Source organism: Ips typographus, linkage group LG5 (genome assembly GCF_016097725.1).
Source record: "Ips typographus isolate SLU linkage group LG5, UJ_Ityp_2.0, whole genome shotgun sequence".
Classification (NCBI taxonomy): Eukaryota; Metazoa; Arthropoda; class Insecta; order Coleoptera; family Curculionidae; genus Ips; species Ips typographus.
The window spans coordinates 926,142-942,704 of NC_138426.1; the positions used below are offsets into that span (position 1 = coordinate 926,142).

Sequence of the window (16,563 nt, forward strand, 5' to 3'; positions counted from 1 at the left end):
ACGAATCAACATATACAGGGTGTCGAAAAATCAAAAAATAATAAAAATATTTTTTTTTTTTGAAAATTGCAACAAAATTTTGTTTCACCTCCATTTTTTGAAGTTTCAGCGACTGTCAAAAAGTTAAAATGTGCGTCTGGAACTGCTCTTTCAATTCATGGTAACCGAAAAACGAAACAACATATACAGGGTGTCCGAAAAAACTAAAAAATAAACAGTCGTGTTTACTCGGTTCTAATTAGGCGTAAACCTAGTCTACTGGGTGCAGAAAGTTATTTTGAACATTTTTGGCCTCATGCAAAATATCTGTAACTCTGACCGTTTCCAAGATATTCGAGATTTTTACTTTTTTTTTTGGAAATTGCTTCAAAATTTTGAAAATTCCGTATCTCCGCCATTTTTGAAGTTTCAGCGACTGTCAAAAACCTGATATGTTTGCCTTGAACTGCTCTTTCATTTCATGGTAACCGAAAAAACGAATCAACATATACAGGGTGTCGAAAAATCAAAAAATAATAAAAATATTTTTTTTTTTTTGAAAATTGCAACAAAATTTTGTTTCACCTCCATTTTTTGAAGTTTCAGCGACTGTCAAAAAGTTAAAATGTGCGTCTGGAACTGCTCTTTCAATTCATGGTAACCGAAAAACGAAACAACATATACAGGGTGTCCGAAAAAACTAAAAAATAAACAGTCGTGTTTACTCGGTTCTAATTAGGCGTAAACCTAGTCTACTGGGTGCAGAAAGTTATTTTGAACATTTTTGGCCTCATGCAAAATATTTGTAACTCTGACCGTTTCCAAGATATTCGACTTTTTTACTTTTTTTTGGAAATTGCATCAAAATCTTGAAAATTTTGTATTTCCGCTATTTTTGGGGTTGCAGCGACTGTCAAAAAGTTAAAATATTCGTCCTGAACTGCTCTGTCACTTCGTGACAACCACAATTGAAAACATTTACAGAGTGTTCAAGAAACAAAAGAGAAACAGTCAAATTTGAATTTGAAATTTGATGTCTGTGGGTTTTTGGGGAATAGCCACAGAAAAGCACTATAAACGGTTTCGTTGAAACTTTGTAGCAAATTTGGTAGTTACGGACCTGTTATTAACGGTAAAATCACTAAGTTAACTAGAGAGTACAGGACCGTCTTAAGAAAAATTCTCAGATGAGATGAAATTGTCTGATTTTGGTGAATAACCACAGAGGAACATTTTAAACTGTTTCGTTGAAATTCTGTAGCAAATTTCCAATCCAGAACCAATAAATTAAAGGAATAGTTAAAAAGGTAACTATTTGCAATAAGGACTAAATTTGTTTGACAAAAATAGGTGAATTAACGGGGATTGCCACAATGTTCGCAAGGCACGTTAAACAAAAATCACCCTTAGTGCACCACCACAAAAATAATTACAAAGTCACTTTTATTAAATATTTTAGTTAATTTATTACCAACTAAGGTTAGTTAACCGACAAACGTAGCGTTAGGTAAATAAAACTGATTATTAGCGGTAAAATTAACCAAGGAATTAAAAAACTTAATCCCATTTCCAGGACATGTTTCACTTTACTCCTTTCTATTAAAAATCAAGTAAAAAAGCATTATCCACTCATTAATTCAAGATTATGAGCCATATTTATAAAATCATTATACAGTGAGTGCAAAAAGTTTATTTTCTTAACCGCCAGTGGGTAATTGAGCTTAATCCGGTTCTGCTTTTAGCAAACCTGCGGGTGACCTTTAGTAGCGGTTTACTCGCACACATAATCAAACGCCAGTTTAAAAGCGTTTTTAAACTTATTTTACATATACAGTGTGTCCAAGTATGGAAAAGACAATTTTTATCTCAAAAATTGTGTATAAACCAAAAATAGTCAAAATTGTCGCCCTCTAGCGGTCAAACTATCACACCATTGACCATTTTTGAATACACCGTTGAAAAGCTTTTGGTCTGGACTATATTTTAACTTCACTGACCTTTTGTCGTAACTGTTAAAATAACTGAGTTATTTTAGGTTAACGCTAAAGTGGTTAAATCACTTTGAAGGTTGTGAAGCTGAACTTTGACGTCCTCTACCGGCCAAACGGTGCAACCGATTAACTTAAATAAGCATATTTTTGAAAAGCTTACGATCTGAACTGTCTTTTCACTTCAATCACTTTTGGTCGTCAACTGTCAAATTAGCAAGTTATGGAGAATTTTTTGGAAAAAGTGAAATTATTGGACACACTGTATACTGATGTTCTTGAACGCGCTAAATTTTATCGACAAGCAACACTGCTGAACTTGACATTGCACGAGGACGTTCACATGCATTGTTTACTTTATACCGTCACATACACAACGTATGATGTATAATAGTAACAGCGTAACTAATTCATAAAAAAAAATCATTTATCATGGCAATATAATGCAGTAGAAATGTGAATATACAGGGTGATGGTACTTTAGAAATATTATTATTTAGAAAACTTACAGAACGTCTAGTAAAAGAAGATGAAGAACGACGACAGGGAGACAAACAAGAGGAAGAAGAACGCCGACAACGGAACAAACAGGAGGAAGAAGAACGACAAAAGAGAGAAAAACAAGAACAAGAACGACGACAAAGAGACAAACAAGAGGAAGAAGAATGCCGACCACGGAACAAACAGGAGGAAGAAGAACGACAAAAGAGAGAAAAACAAGAACAAGAACGACGACAGAAAGATAAACAAGAGAAAGAAGAACGCCGACAACGGAACAAACAGGAGGAAGAAGAACGACAAAAGAGAGAACAACAAGAACAAGAACGACGACAGAGAGACAAACAAGAGGAAGAAGAATGCCGACCACGGAACAAACAGGAGGAAGAAGAACGACAAAAGAGAGAACAACAAGAACAAGAACGACAACAGAGAGACAAACAAGAGGAGGAAGAATGCCGACAACGGAACAAACAGGAGGAAGAAGAACGACAAAAGAGAGAAAAACAAGAACAAGAACGACAACAGAGAGACAAACAAGAGGAGGAAGAATGCCGACCACGGAACAAACAGGAGGAAGAAGAACGACAAAAGAGAGAACAACAAGAACAAGAACGACAACAGAGAGACAAACAAGAGGAGGAAGAATGCCGACAACGGAACAAACAGGAGGAAGAAGAACGACAAAAGAGAGAAAAACAAGAACAAGAACGACGACAGAGAGACAAACAAGAGGAAGAAGAATGCCGACCACGGAACAAACAGGAGGAAGAAGAACGACAAAAGAGAGAACAACAAGAACAAGAACGACAACAGAGAGACAAACAAGAGGAGGAAGAATGCCGACAACGGAACAAACAGGAGGAAGAAGAACGACAAAAGAGAGAAAAACAAGAACAAGAACGACAACAGAGAGACAAACAAGAGGAGGAAGAATGCCGACAACGGAACAAACAGGAGGAAGAAGAACGACAAAAGAGAGAAAAACAAGAACAAGAACGACGACAGAAAGATAAACAAGAGAAAGAAGAACGCCGACAACGGAACAAACAGGAGGAAGAAGAACGACAAAAGAGAGAACAACAAGAACAAGAACGACGACAGAGAGACAAACAAGAGGAAGAAGAATGCCGACAACGGAACAAACAGGAGGAAGAAGAACGACAACAGAGAGAAACACAAGAACAAGAACGACGACAGAAAGAACCACAAAAATAACAAGACCAACCACAAGGAGAAAAACAAGAGGAAGAAGAAAGTCAAACACAGAACAACAAGCTAGACTAGAGAAACAAGTCCGGTCAGAGTTGAAAACCCATATTGAACACCAAATGAAAAAATTCTCGAATCGGCACGAAATTTGGACAAATGGACACTAAATTTGAAGAAATTAGTAGGTAGTTGAAGGAAATCATGAGTATTCGCGAAGAAACCAGACGAGATATCGACATTCTTCGTGGGATTTGTACAGAAAGCAGTTTGAGGTTGCTGCAATGGCTAATAGGTGGACTGAACACCAAAAATCTACCGAATTGGTGCTGGCGCTGCAAGGTAAAGCCCTCGAAATAATCCCAGATAGTAAACAAGGAGACTCCCTTACAAATGCGCTGGACCTAAGGTATGGGACCAAACACTTGACGCCAGTCTACCAAAGCCAACTTAAAAGTAGATTGCAAGGACTGTCAGAAACCCTACAAGAATTTGGACACCACAAGCACCCGAAGAGTGTTTGAACCAGATTGCTGTTGTCAGAGGCGCAGATCTAAAACTGGCGCTTCGTCTGGCCTTTGTTTACCGTCTGGAGTTCGAAGTCGCAAGAAACCTCTTGTCTTCTTCTTCATATTTAAGATCTCGCGATCTGTTAGTTTTGCAGGTTCCTCTGGGTAAGTTCCTGGGAGGTGGACTGCCAGCTGTCTTTCCATCTCTTAGGTGGTCTTCCAGGTGCCCTATTGGTTTCCCTTCAAGTGCGATGCGTAGCAGTCTTCCCTCTTCCATTCTTCTCACGTGAGCGTACCAATATCTTTTTCTTTGTCTCCCCCATCTTACGATGTCTTGCACCCCACATTGTTCCCTAATGTCAGTGTTCCTAATTCGTTCTATTCTGGTTTTTTCCCATTATAGTCCGTTTTCATTTCGGCTACTCGAAGCATTCTTTTCGTTTTGTTGGTTTCTTCTCTAGTTTCTATTCTGTATGTCATGATTGGCCTGATACAAGTCTTATAGATCCTGACCTTGCTATTCTTCCCGACATGGCAGACGCTTTGTTGATCTAGCTTCTTAGGTCCTTCACTGCGTCGTGATAACTCGACAGATCCACACCCAGATATTTGAATTGTGAGACTTGTTCAATGATTTTGACCTGAACTACCAGCGTACATCTTACGGGATCTTTAGCAAAGGTTATGCTTTTCGTTTTTTCTATAGATATGGTCTTGGCTGACCTGGCAGAATTTGTGTAGTTGTCTCTGTAGATCGTCCTCCGTTTCCGCGAAAATAGCTGCATCATCGGCGTAGCATACCATGCTGATTCTTTTATTCTCTCCAATTCGGTATCCCATATTTAGTGATGATACTTCCTCTATAATTCTGTCCATTAAGAGATTGAACAAAAATGGGCAAAGGCTGTTACCTTGTCTGATGCCTCCTGGTGTCGGTATCTCTTCTGTATAAGTGTCTTTACTTTAGTCATGTTGTTCATATTGAGACTGCGGACTGCTCTTACAATGGCGTTTCTTTCACTATCTGTATATTTATGATGTCGGAGAGGCGAACCCTATCAAATGCCTTGTGGCCCTCGTGGATCTGTTTCGTCTGAAGCCTTGTTGTTCTCCCCTGTTTGTTATTTGTGTTTCAAAAGTCTTTCCTTCAAAATTCCGGTAAAGAGTTTCATGCTTGTATTCAGCAGCGTTAATTGTAAAGAAGTTAAATGAACTTCTTCAATGTCTTGACCAGAACACCAGCACACACACACTCCTCTGCTAAAAGAAGCATTACGTGTTATAATCATGGAGGAAAAGGACATTACCGCTGGAATTACAGACAGCAGTTTCGTTTGTAGAAAAATGTCAAGCTTTTGATTGTGATTTACGACACCAGAAAGGACAATATCATGATGGCTGGAGGATTGCTCCAATCGGGAAAGTGACAAATAAAGAAACTGCAAAGATAACTGCAGTGATCCTGATTTGGTTGGAGAAAGATTTGAAACCAGATTGGCAAGAGATTTCCAGACTTGGAAGGGTTATTGGCTGCCATGGAATTCTCTGCAACTGCGAGATGACTTAATCACTGATGATGTTATGGGAGATAGTTCCCATTGGATTGATGTGAGCGAGAGAATGACAGGGATGGCGCATGACGTTGGAGGAGGACACTTTAGACTTTGGCTAGAATAAAAGATCGATTTTACTGAATTAACTTTAGAAAAGATTCTCAGATCAACCACAATTCATGAACTTGAGAGAGATAAGTTGAAACTAAACAATGACCGAATGAAGATGAGACTATAGACCAGCTGTTGGCCTGTATGGCTATATCAATCTAGAAGGAACATTAGATTAAGGACCATACAAGATAGTGTATCTTCACCACGATCTAAACCTTCAGGTGGAGAGATCAAGTCCATACAGAGGAGGAAATGCGCCATCTTGGCACCTTCAGAATGACGCTATCCAGGACGAATAGCTTTTATAGAAGGGGGCAGTGTTGCAAACAAGATTTCCTTAAATTTAGGGAAAAAGTGTAACAATACCAATTCAAGTTCGATTTTGTCAACGTTGACTGTGAAAATCCAGCGTGACTATATTTAGTACAAAACGAGGAACAAACAAATTTTTAGTTTGTAAGGCAATATTTGGCAGACATTGGTATATTTGACCCACCGTGTATTATAAACAGTCCAGTATGTGACGTCAAAGCCATTTACTTTGATTTTTCTTGTATACACACTTTAAGAACATTAATACTTGCCCCTTACTTAGCATCAGTGTCGGTTTCTGGGATATTTACCTGAAAACAAAAAAACACAAAAGTTAGTTTTGATGTATACACTGTGACTCTGTATTTCAAAATTAATGAGCGGTAATTTCCACTGTCATGTTAGTGCGATTACACGTTCCTGAAACTTTATGTAAAAAGCTATTTTCAGTGGATGGACCGCTTTAAATAGATGTGGGAGTTTATTCGCGACATTATTAAGTAGCATTTTTATAATTTTTGTATAATTTAGTGGGAAAAGCGTTATTAATCTAGTGAATACACGTGTAGACAATTAATAGTTTAAATTTTTTAATAAGCAATCTGTGATTATTATTCAGTGACGTCAGTGAAATTGACGACACGTGTGTGTGCATGAAAATTAACATTCTTATCTGTTTCACTAAGATAAGCCATTGGAAATCCATAGTACGGAGAGTATCAAAATAGTAAATTAAGAAGCATTTGCAACGCGACAAGATAATTATTTTCACTGTGATAAGTTGGTAATGCAGTATACTTTGCTATAATATACAACATGTTTCATTACATTGATATTTTGTAAGTAAAAAACATTAGTTCAACACGTAAATGTAAATAAGGACCAAAGTCGTCTACCATGAATCTTAATTCTAATGACTAAAACCATAAAATTGCCGAGGAGTTGTATGCCAATTTCGACCAAACAAGCAATTTCGTAGAAAAAAAATCACCCTCTAGAATATATGTCTACACTACTAATTTCCACCTGACTCTTGTATTATCAAAAATCTATTTTTTATTTTTTAAGGTTAATCCTCCAAACTGCCAAAACTGGCCTCTCTAGCTCTTCATGTTACCGAGATATTGAATTTCCTTCCATTTGATTTTTTTGAAAAACGAAAGTGCTTTTTTTTTTGTACTTATTTCACCTCATTTGAGGTCCTTTGGTATAAATATGCCCTTTGCTATGCATTGTAACCCTCCGGGAGCAAAATAAAAAAATTGCCAAAATTGCACTTTTTGTAAAAATTGCATGTTTTCAATTTTTGAATGATTGTAACTTTTTTATTTGAACTCGTATAGATTTCACTAAAACGCCATTAGAAAAAGGGTAAAAAATACTACAAAATGAGCCAAATTTGGCCTCTCTACCTCCTTATGTTACCGAGATATTGAATTTCAAAAAGTAGTCAAAAAATACCCCAATAATCCCCCATTCTTTTGATTTTTTTGAAAAATGAAAAATTTTAAAGTGCTTTTTTTGTACTTATTTCACCTAATTTGAGGTCCTTTAGTATAAATATGCCCTTTGCTGCATGCATTGGAATCCTCCTGGAGCAAAATAAAAAATTGCCAAAATCGCACTTTTTGTAAAAATTGCATTTTTTCAATTTTTGAATCATTGTAAATTTTTTATTTGAACTCGTATAGATTTCACTAAAACGCTATTAGGAAAAGGGTAAAAAATACTACAAAATGAGCCAAATTTGGCCTCTCTAGCTCTTCATGTTACCGAGATATTGAATTTCAAAAAGTAGTCAAAAAATACCCGAATAATCCCCCATTCTTTTGATTTTTTTGAAAAATTAAAAATTCGAACGTGGTTTTTTTGTACTTATTTCAACTAATTTGAGGTCCTTTGGTATAAATATGCCTTTTGCTGTGCATTGGAATCCTCCTGGAGCAAAATAAAAAATTGCCAAAATCGCACTTTTTGTAAAAATTGCATTTTTTCAATTTTTGAATGATTGTAACTTTTTTATTTGAACTCGTATAGATTTCACTAAAACGCCATTAGAAAAAGGGTAAAAAATACTACAAAATGAGCCAGATCTGGCCTCTCTAGCTCTTCATGTTACCGAGATATTGAATTTCAAAAAGTAGTCAAAAAATACCCCTATACCCCCCCATTCTTTTGATTAATTTGAAAAATGAAGAATTTTAAATTGCTTTTTTTCTACTTATTTTACCTAATTTGAGGTCCTTTGGTATAAATATGCCTTTTTCTGTGCATTGGAACCCTCCTGGAGCAAAATAAAAAATTGCCAAAATCGCACTTTTTGTAAAAATTGCATGTTTTCAATTTTTGAATGTTTGTAACTTTTTTATTTGAACTCGTATAGATTTCATTAAAAGCCCATTAGAAAAAGGGTAAAAAATACTACAAAATGAGCCAAAACTGGCCTCTCTAGCTCTTCATGTTACCGAGATATTGAATTTCAAAAAGTAGTAAGAAAATACCCCTAAAATGTTCCTCTTTTTTTTTGCACTAGACAGTGCTTTTGTCATCAAACAATTCGATTTTTTAAAAAATATCGTATGCCACTCAGGCAAAAAGTCCTTTTTTGCACTTTAACGTGCAAACTTTCACTGGCGTGCAAAAAAGATGTATTTTTTGCACTCGTTGCATAAATAACCATTTTATAACAAAACGTGCTCACACTTTAAAACACGTTGTATGTCCGTAACAAAATGTTATAACAAATCCGTTGAGCTGTTAAATTCAGTGCTAATTAATTGATGTTTTAACACATTCCTATAAGTTACCAATATTCATAAATGCCAATAGCACTGCTTTATTTGGTAACGACCAGATATACTGGTTGCAGTAAAAAGTAACCTTTAAAACAAGTTTTGTTATTTTTAATAGAAATGCGCCTCTGGAAAATAATAGTTGATGATACGAGAAAGTTGTAGTGTGAGGTAAAAAAAAGTCCGTTACTGGCAAATTGCCCCATACAGGGAGCAGAATCCATATTCCCCTAGTTAGATAAGGAATTCAAGAAGGAAGAAAGGTAAAGTTCATTGGGAACTACATTAAATGTTTCTTGACCAAAAAAAAGCATCAAAAGTAGAAGAAGAAGAAAATATGAAGTTATTAATTAAATTTCACTTTAAAACATTAGTAAAGAGAAAGAGAAACATAAAAATCATTTCAAACCTTTACCACTGAATAGCTATTTAAAAGAGAAAGAGAATTAGAGAGATATGGACTCTTATATAATTAAAATACAAAAGATACGCGGACGACACAGCTATTTTAGCTGGAAGATCTAATTAATTACACGTAAGGACACGTGTAAAAAATTAGATATACAGGATGTCCTAAAATTGAAAATCGACCTTCCAGTTGACATTTTCTAATAAGAATTTTTTGTTGCAATTATGGTAAGTTCTGGGTATTTTTCTGGTCAAAAAAAATTAAAATTATTTTTTCTTTTACTTATTAAATTAGACTCCTAATTTGCACGAAATTTACGTGCAATTTTTTCCAAAAATGTCTCATAACTTGCTTATTTGACAATTGACGACCAAAAGTGATTGAAGTGAAAAGATAGCTCAGGTCGTAAGCTTTCCAAAAATATGCTTATTTAAGTTAATCGATTGCACCGTTTGGCCGCTAGAGGGCGTCAAAGTCAAGCTGCACAAACATTCAAAGTGATTTAACCACTTTTGCTTTAACCTAAAATAATTCAGTTATTTGAACAGTTACGACAAAAAGTCACTGAAGGTAAAATATAGTCCAGACCAAAAGCTTTTCAACGGTATATTAAAAAATGGTGATTGGTGTGATAGTTTGACCGCTACAGCGCGTCAAAGTCAAGCTTTCTGACAATTTTGACCATTTTTGCTTTTTACACATTTTTTGTTGCATTTATGGATTCTAAGTATGTGTGTTTGGTTTATTGTCGCAAAGTGTGTTTTTTTCCTAGATAATCCATTCGTATATTGTCCCAAATTTGAGCAAGAAACCAAATTTCAAATTTCTTAAATGGGATGACCCATTTTTTATTTAATTTTTGAAATCTACGTCAAATTCTAAGCGTACTTGATGTAAAATGTCTGTATCGATCCTCAACTGTTTTTGCCCTAACAGTATTGATTGGCGGCCCCTCAAATCGAGTAGAAATTCTTAATTTAAGCAAAATTTTCGTGCACTAATCCAAAAAATCGTGAATAACTCGCTTATTTGAACCATCCTGTATATACGTGCCATATAACAAAAGAAAGCTAATGAATGGTGCTCTCACGTGACATTGAGCGAACACGGTGAAGTATCCCAGTTTGAGCGCTAGAGGGCGTTAAAGTTGACATTGCTTTTTTGTAGTTTTTGCTAAATATCTCAGGAACGTTTCAAGTTAGAGGTCTGAAATTTTTACCACAAACGCACCTCGAGGGGATGCAACTTTCACCTTCAATGTGCTTTTTTGGTAACCGGTACCGTTTGCCCTTGAAAAATTAAAAACAAAAATTGTCAAAAAAATTACAGGGTGACCTTTGAATTTATTTAGAATTTTTTTTATTTTTAAAATAAACTTCCACTACCTAAATTCCTTCAGGTTAATGATACAAAAATGACGTAAAGTGTCATTTGTAAAAATGTCATTTTTTAAGGGTGCCACCCACTGAAAACCGTCAAAATTGACATAATTTCCAGGTCCCATCCCCAAAACCGTGACAGTTGAGGCACAATGGATGTCAGGGTGATACAGGATGTCTCAGATAAGCGGCTGAGTACAGGGTGTCCCAAAAAAGTGAAAAACAATTTTTAGTATCCGGAAAATATCTCAAAAACTGTGTAAAAAGCAAAAATTATCATCAAGCTTGACTTTGACGCCCTCTAGCGGTCAAACTATCACTTCAATTACCTTTTTTGAATACACCGTTGAAAAGCCTTTGGTCAGGACTATATTTTACTTTCAGTGTGCTTTTGTCGTAACTGATCAAATAACTGAATTATTTTAGGATAAAGCAAAAGTGGTTATCTTACCTAAATCACTTTGAAGGTTTGTGAAGCTTGACTTTGACGCCCTCTAGCGACCAAATCGGTGGCCAAAGCGGTGCTATCGATTAACTTAAAAGAGTATATTTTTGGAAAGCTGACAACCTGAACTATATTTTCACTTCAATCACTTTTGGTCGTCAACTGTCAAATAAGCAAGTTATGGAAGATTCTTGGAAACAGTGCACGAAAATTTCGCTCAATTATTAAAAAATATAATACTAAATAGCAATTTCAACTTTTAGAACTGTCAACGCTTAAAGTACATCTTAAAAGTCACGTGACTGTTTTTGACAGATGTCAACTGGCTTTTACAGTGTTGCAAGCTTTAAAATTGCATCATCAAAGTCACGTGATGTTTCTCTTGCAATTTCAGCTTTTACAACTGACGAAATATAATTTATCAAATTTTCAACGTATAAACTACATTTTAAAAGTCACGTGACGGTTTTTGACAAGTGTCAGTTGGCTTTGACAGTGGTGCAAACTCAAAATTGCATTATCATCGTCACCTAACGTGTATTTTACAATTTCAGCTTTTACAACTGACGAAATTTAATTTATCAAATTTTCAACATATAAACTACATTTTAAAAGTCACGTGACTGTTTTTGACAGATGTCAATTGGCTTTTACAGTGTTGCAAGCTTTAAAATTGCATCATCAAAGTCACGTGATGTTTCTCTTGCAATTTCAGCTTTTACAACTGACGAAATATAATTTACCAAATTTGCAACCTATAAACTACATTTTAAAAGTCACGTGACTGTTTTTGACAGGTGTCAACTGGCTTTTACAGCGTTGCAAGCTCTAAACATGCATAATCAAAGTCACGTGATGTGTCTCTTGCAATTTCAGCTTTTACAACTGACGAAATTTAATTTATCAAATTTTCAACATATAAACTACATTTTAAAAGTCACGTGACTGTTTTTGACAGATGTCAATTGGCTTTTACAGTGTTGCAAGCTTTAAAATTGCATCATCAAAGTCACGTGATGTTTCTCTTGCAATTTCAGCTTTTACAACTGACGAAATTTAATTTACCACATTTTCAACTTATAAACTCCATTTTAAAAGTCACGTGACGGTTTTTGACAAGTGTCAGTTGGCTTTGACAGTGGTGCAAACTCAAAATTGCATTATCAACGTCACCTAACGTGTATTTTACAATTTCAGCTTTTACAACTGACGAAATTTAATTTATCAAATTTTCAACGTATAAACTACATTTTAAATGTCACGTGACTGTTTTTGACAGGTGTCGACTGGTTTTTACAGTGTTGCCAGCTCTAAAATGGCATAGTCAAAGTCACGTGATGTGTCTGTTGCAATTTCAGCTTTTACAACTGACGAAATTTAATTTACCAAATAATCTACGTATAAACTACATTTTAAAAGTCACGTGACTGTTTTTGACAGGTGTCAACTGGCTTTTACATTGTTGCAAGCTCAAAAAAATTGCATAATCAAAGTCACGTGATAAGCAATAGGTAATAGGAAGCTATACCATTGCATTTGATTTTTTCGAGATATCTAAGAGAAAAGTGCAATTTTTGTAAAAAAGCCCTCTATCGAAATGACCGAAAACTAAGTGGAACATTGTTTTGGGACACTCTACAGGACAAAAAATGCTCTTTGAAATGCCGCAAAACTATTAGTTTTCGAGATATTTCATTTCTTTCAAAGCAAACTTTGGTCTACTTCCACCACTTTATTTGAAGAGATAAAAAAAAAGTTAAATAGGAAAATTCTTGATATAGAATAGGGGATTACTTTTATAAGATTTTTACTATACCTTTCCATTTAAATTTTCAGAGTTTTTGGACATTTTTCATTTTAGTGATATCGAAACGCCCTTTAGAGGTGGATTTAGAAAGCTGAAAATTACTTCCAGCAATTTTCTTTGGCCACATTTACTAATACATTTTTCTGCGTGCACGGCTTATTGGGACACCCTGTACAGGTTAACAAAATGATCTTGTAGGTGCGATTTAAGCCGATACTTTGTTGCTACCCAACCTCTTTGAATCAGCAAGACCGTGCTGGTCATAATTCTGAAATCGTTTAGGCGCCTCGGTATACATTGCGGAACTGGTTTTTGGTAAACGTGCCACACTTAACCAGATGTGCTTTACGTTTGTTTATTTGCATTGAATTCAGCAATTTGAAATTTACAACTTTGATGCATTTGAGCTCGGATTAGTTCATAAATGTGACAAAAATCAAACCCACGAAATTTGAATTTTTGGTGGCATTTTCAGAAGTCTATTATGTGAAAGATAGTAGATACTTTCACTGTTAAGTTGCATCATGCAATCCCACCAAACAATGCCATTTCCTAATTCAAATCCTTCACTAATAATCGCTTTTTGAACAGATTAAGAAGGTATTGGTTCTTTTATAGGCTTAAACTAACAATATATTAGCGACAATAGCATTAAAACTCGGTTTAGTTAGGTATTGATGATTATTAGGTAGTGTGTTGGCTTTTTCACATCAGCAATTCATACATTGTTTAGTTAAAACAATGATTATTATAGCTTCTCTCTGCCTGCACGTCTTCTTGTTCTTCCTGGAAGAACCTGGACCTTAAAGGTCGTAGACATTGATAAACTGGACAGCTTTGAAATGTGGGTCTGGAGAAGGCTTTTGAGAATTTTTTGAACTGCTCACAGAACCTTCTTCTTCTTATTCATATTTAAGATCTCGCAATCTGTTAGTTTTGCAGGTTCCTCCGGATCAGTCCCTGGGAGGTTGACTGCCTGCTGTCCTTTCATCTCTTAGGTGGTCTTCCTGGTGCTCTTTTTCCTATTGGTTTCCCTTCAAGTCTTCCCTCTTCCATTCTTCTCACGTAAGTGTACCAATATCTTTTTCTTTGTCTTCCCCATCTTACGATGTCTTGCACCCCACATTGTTCTCTGATGTCCTAATTCGTTCTATTCTTGTTTTTCCCAATATAGTCCTGAGCGTTTTCATTTCGGCTACTCGAAGCATTCTTTTCCTTTTGTTGGTTTCTATTCCGTATGTAATGATTGACAAATCTTATAGATCCTGATCTGGCTATCCTTTCGCATGTATTCGTTCGCCCATATTATCTATATCGATGAAGCAAACATATGCTGGTGTATTAAATTCTTTGATTCTGTTCTCTTGCCACTGACTTCCTACGTATGTTGACATTTTAATATTTGTATAGTTTTTGGGCGACATTTTGAAAACTCTTGAAAGTACTCTTCATTGCAGCATTATTAAACTCGGAATAATGCACTTTGTTAGCCATTGAATCACGTATAAACTTGGCAATAGCGCGTTTCATCAATTTACAATTTGTGACGTCATTCTAGTTTAGTTTGACTTTGTCTATAGCTGGCAAAAAGTAATTGAAGCAGTTTTAATTATGCAAAAGCGTTAATTGAAGAAATTGGTTGGATAACCAGCCAGTAATAGTGCAGGTGTGGTTTTTTCGTGTATCCTTCCTCAACCTTCGCGTTGCTACGTCAAACTAGCCCAAGAAGACGTTTTACTTTCAGCCAAAGAGAAAAAATGCCGCAAGTCATCGCGGTCGTGAAGACGAAACAATCCATCATTCTGCTTTTGGTAAAAAGATGAATGATGGCAATAATGAATTCTGCTGTACTTGAACGCATTTGTCATGATTGCATGCAAGGTTTTATCAATTTTCCTGATGTTTTTTTAATAGTGTGTACAAAATATGATGCAATATTTTAAAAACCACTTCAAAATTTGGTAAAGTTAGGTGTCAAAGTTTGAACTGGCAGAAACACAGTTAGGAAAAAACAGTAAGGGACAAAATCGCCTGTAAAACCCACTTGGAGTGACAAAATGACTGTTTTAAGCACATTTTTGGAATCCCCATTAAATTTCCTATTAAATAATCTGAAAAACACTAAACAGTTTGGTACAGTCAGGAAGAAAAGCGGTGTTAAAGTGTGAACTGACAGAAACACTGTTTGAAAGAACGGTCAGGGACAAAATTGCCTGTAAAACCCACTTGGAGTGACAAAATGACTATTTTAAGCACAGTTTTGGAATCCTTATTAAATTTTCTATTCAATAACCTGAAAAACACTAAACAGTTTGGTACAGTCAGGAATAAAAGCGGTGTCAAAGTTTGGACTGACAGAAACGTTGTTTGAAAAAACAGTGAGATACAAAATTGACTGTAAAACCCACTTGGAGTAACAAAATGACTGTTTTAAGCACAGTTTTGGAATCTTTATTAAATTTTTTATTCAATAACCTAAAAAACACTAAATAATTTGGTACAGTCAAAGAGAAAAGCGGTGTCAAAGTGTAAACTGACAGAAACACAGTTTGAAAGAACAGTCAGGGACAAAATTGCCTGTAAAACCCACTTGGAGTAACAAAATGACTGTTTTAAGTACATTTTTGGAATTCCAATTAAATTTCATATTAAATAACCTGAAAAACACTAAATAGTTTGGTACAGTCAAAGAGAAAAGCGGTGTCAAAGTTTGACCTAACCGAAACACAGTTTGAAAGAACAGTCAGGTAGAAAATTGACTGTAAAACCCACTTAGAGTATTAAATTTTCTATTCAATAACCAGAAAAACACTAAACAATTTGGTACAGTCAGGGGTAAAAGCGGTGTCAAAGTTTGAACTGACAGAAACACAGTTTGAAAGGACAGTCAAAGACAAAATCGCCTGTAAAACCCAATCGGAAAGAGAAAATGGCTGTTTTAAGCATATTTTTGGAATCCTTATTAAATTTCCTATTAAATAACCTGAAAAACACTAAACAGTTTGGTACAGTCAGGGAGAAAAGCAGTGTCAAAGTGTAAACTGACAGAAACACAGTTTGAAAGAACAGTCAGGGACAAAATTGCCTGTAAAACCCACTTGCAGTGACAAAATGACTGTTTTAAGCACAGTTTTGGAATCCTTATTAAATTTTCTATTTAATAACCTAAAAAACACAAAACAGTTTGGTACAGTTAGGGAGAAAAGCGGTGTCAAAGTTTCACCTAACCGAAACACAGTTTGAAAGAACAGTCAGGTAGAAAATTGACTGTAAAACCCACTTGGAGTCACAAAATGACTGTTTTAAGTACATTTTTGGAATCCCCATTAAATTTCCTATTAAATAACCTAAAAAACACTAAACAATTTGGTATAGTCAGGAGGAAAAGCGGTGTCAAAGTTTGAAAGGACAGTCAGGGACAAAATTGCCTGTAAAACCCACTTGAAGTAACAAAATGACTGTTTTAAGTACATTTTTGGAATCCCCATTAAATTTTCTATTAAACAACCTGAAAATCACTAAACAGTTTGGTACAGTCAGGAAGAAAAGCGGTGTCAAAGTTTGACCTA

General features: G+C 35.4%; 2 protein-coding genes across 5 annotated transcripts in view; one reads left to right on the forward strand and one right to left on the reverse strand.

The window, feature by feature from the left end:
* Positions 1-16,563, reverse strand: part of dsx (transcription factor doublesex) — a 164,785-nt gene that overhangs the window by 104,154 nt on the left and 44,068 nt on the right. The window lies entirely within an intron of this gene.
* On the forward strand, positions 2,351-3,967 carry LOC145729971 (uncharacterized). Its single transcript, XM_081980972.1, is given in 2 exon segments — positions 2,351-2,368; positions 2,436-3,967. Coding segments are annotated over 2 exon segments (1,335 nt in total). The 3' UTR covers positions 3,753-3,967.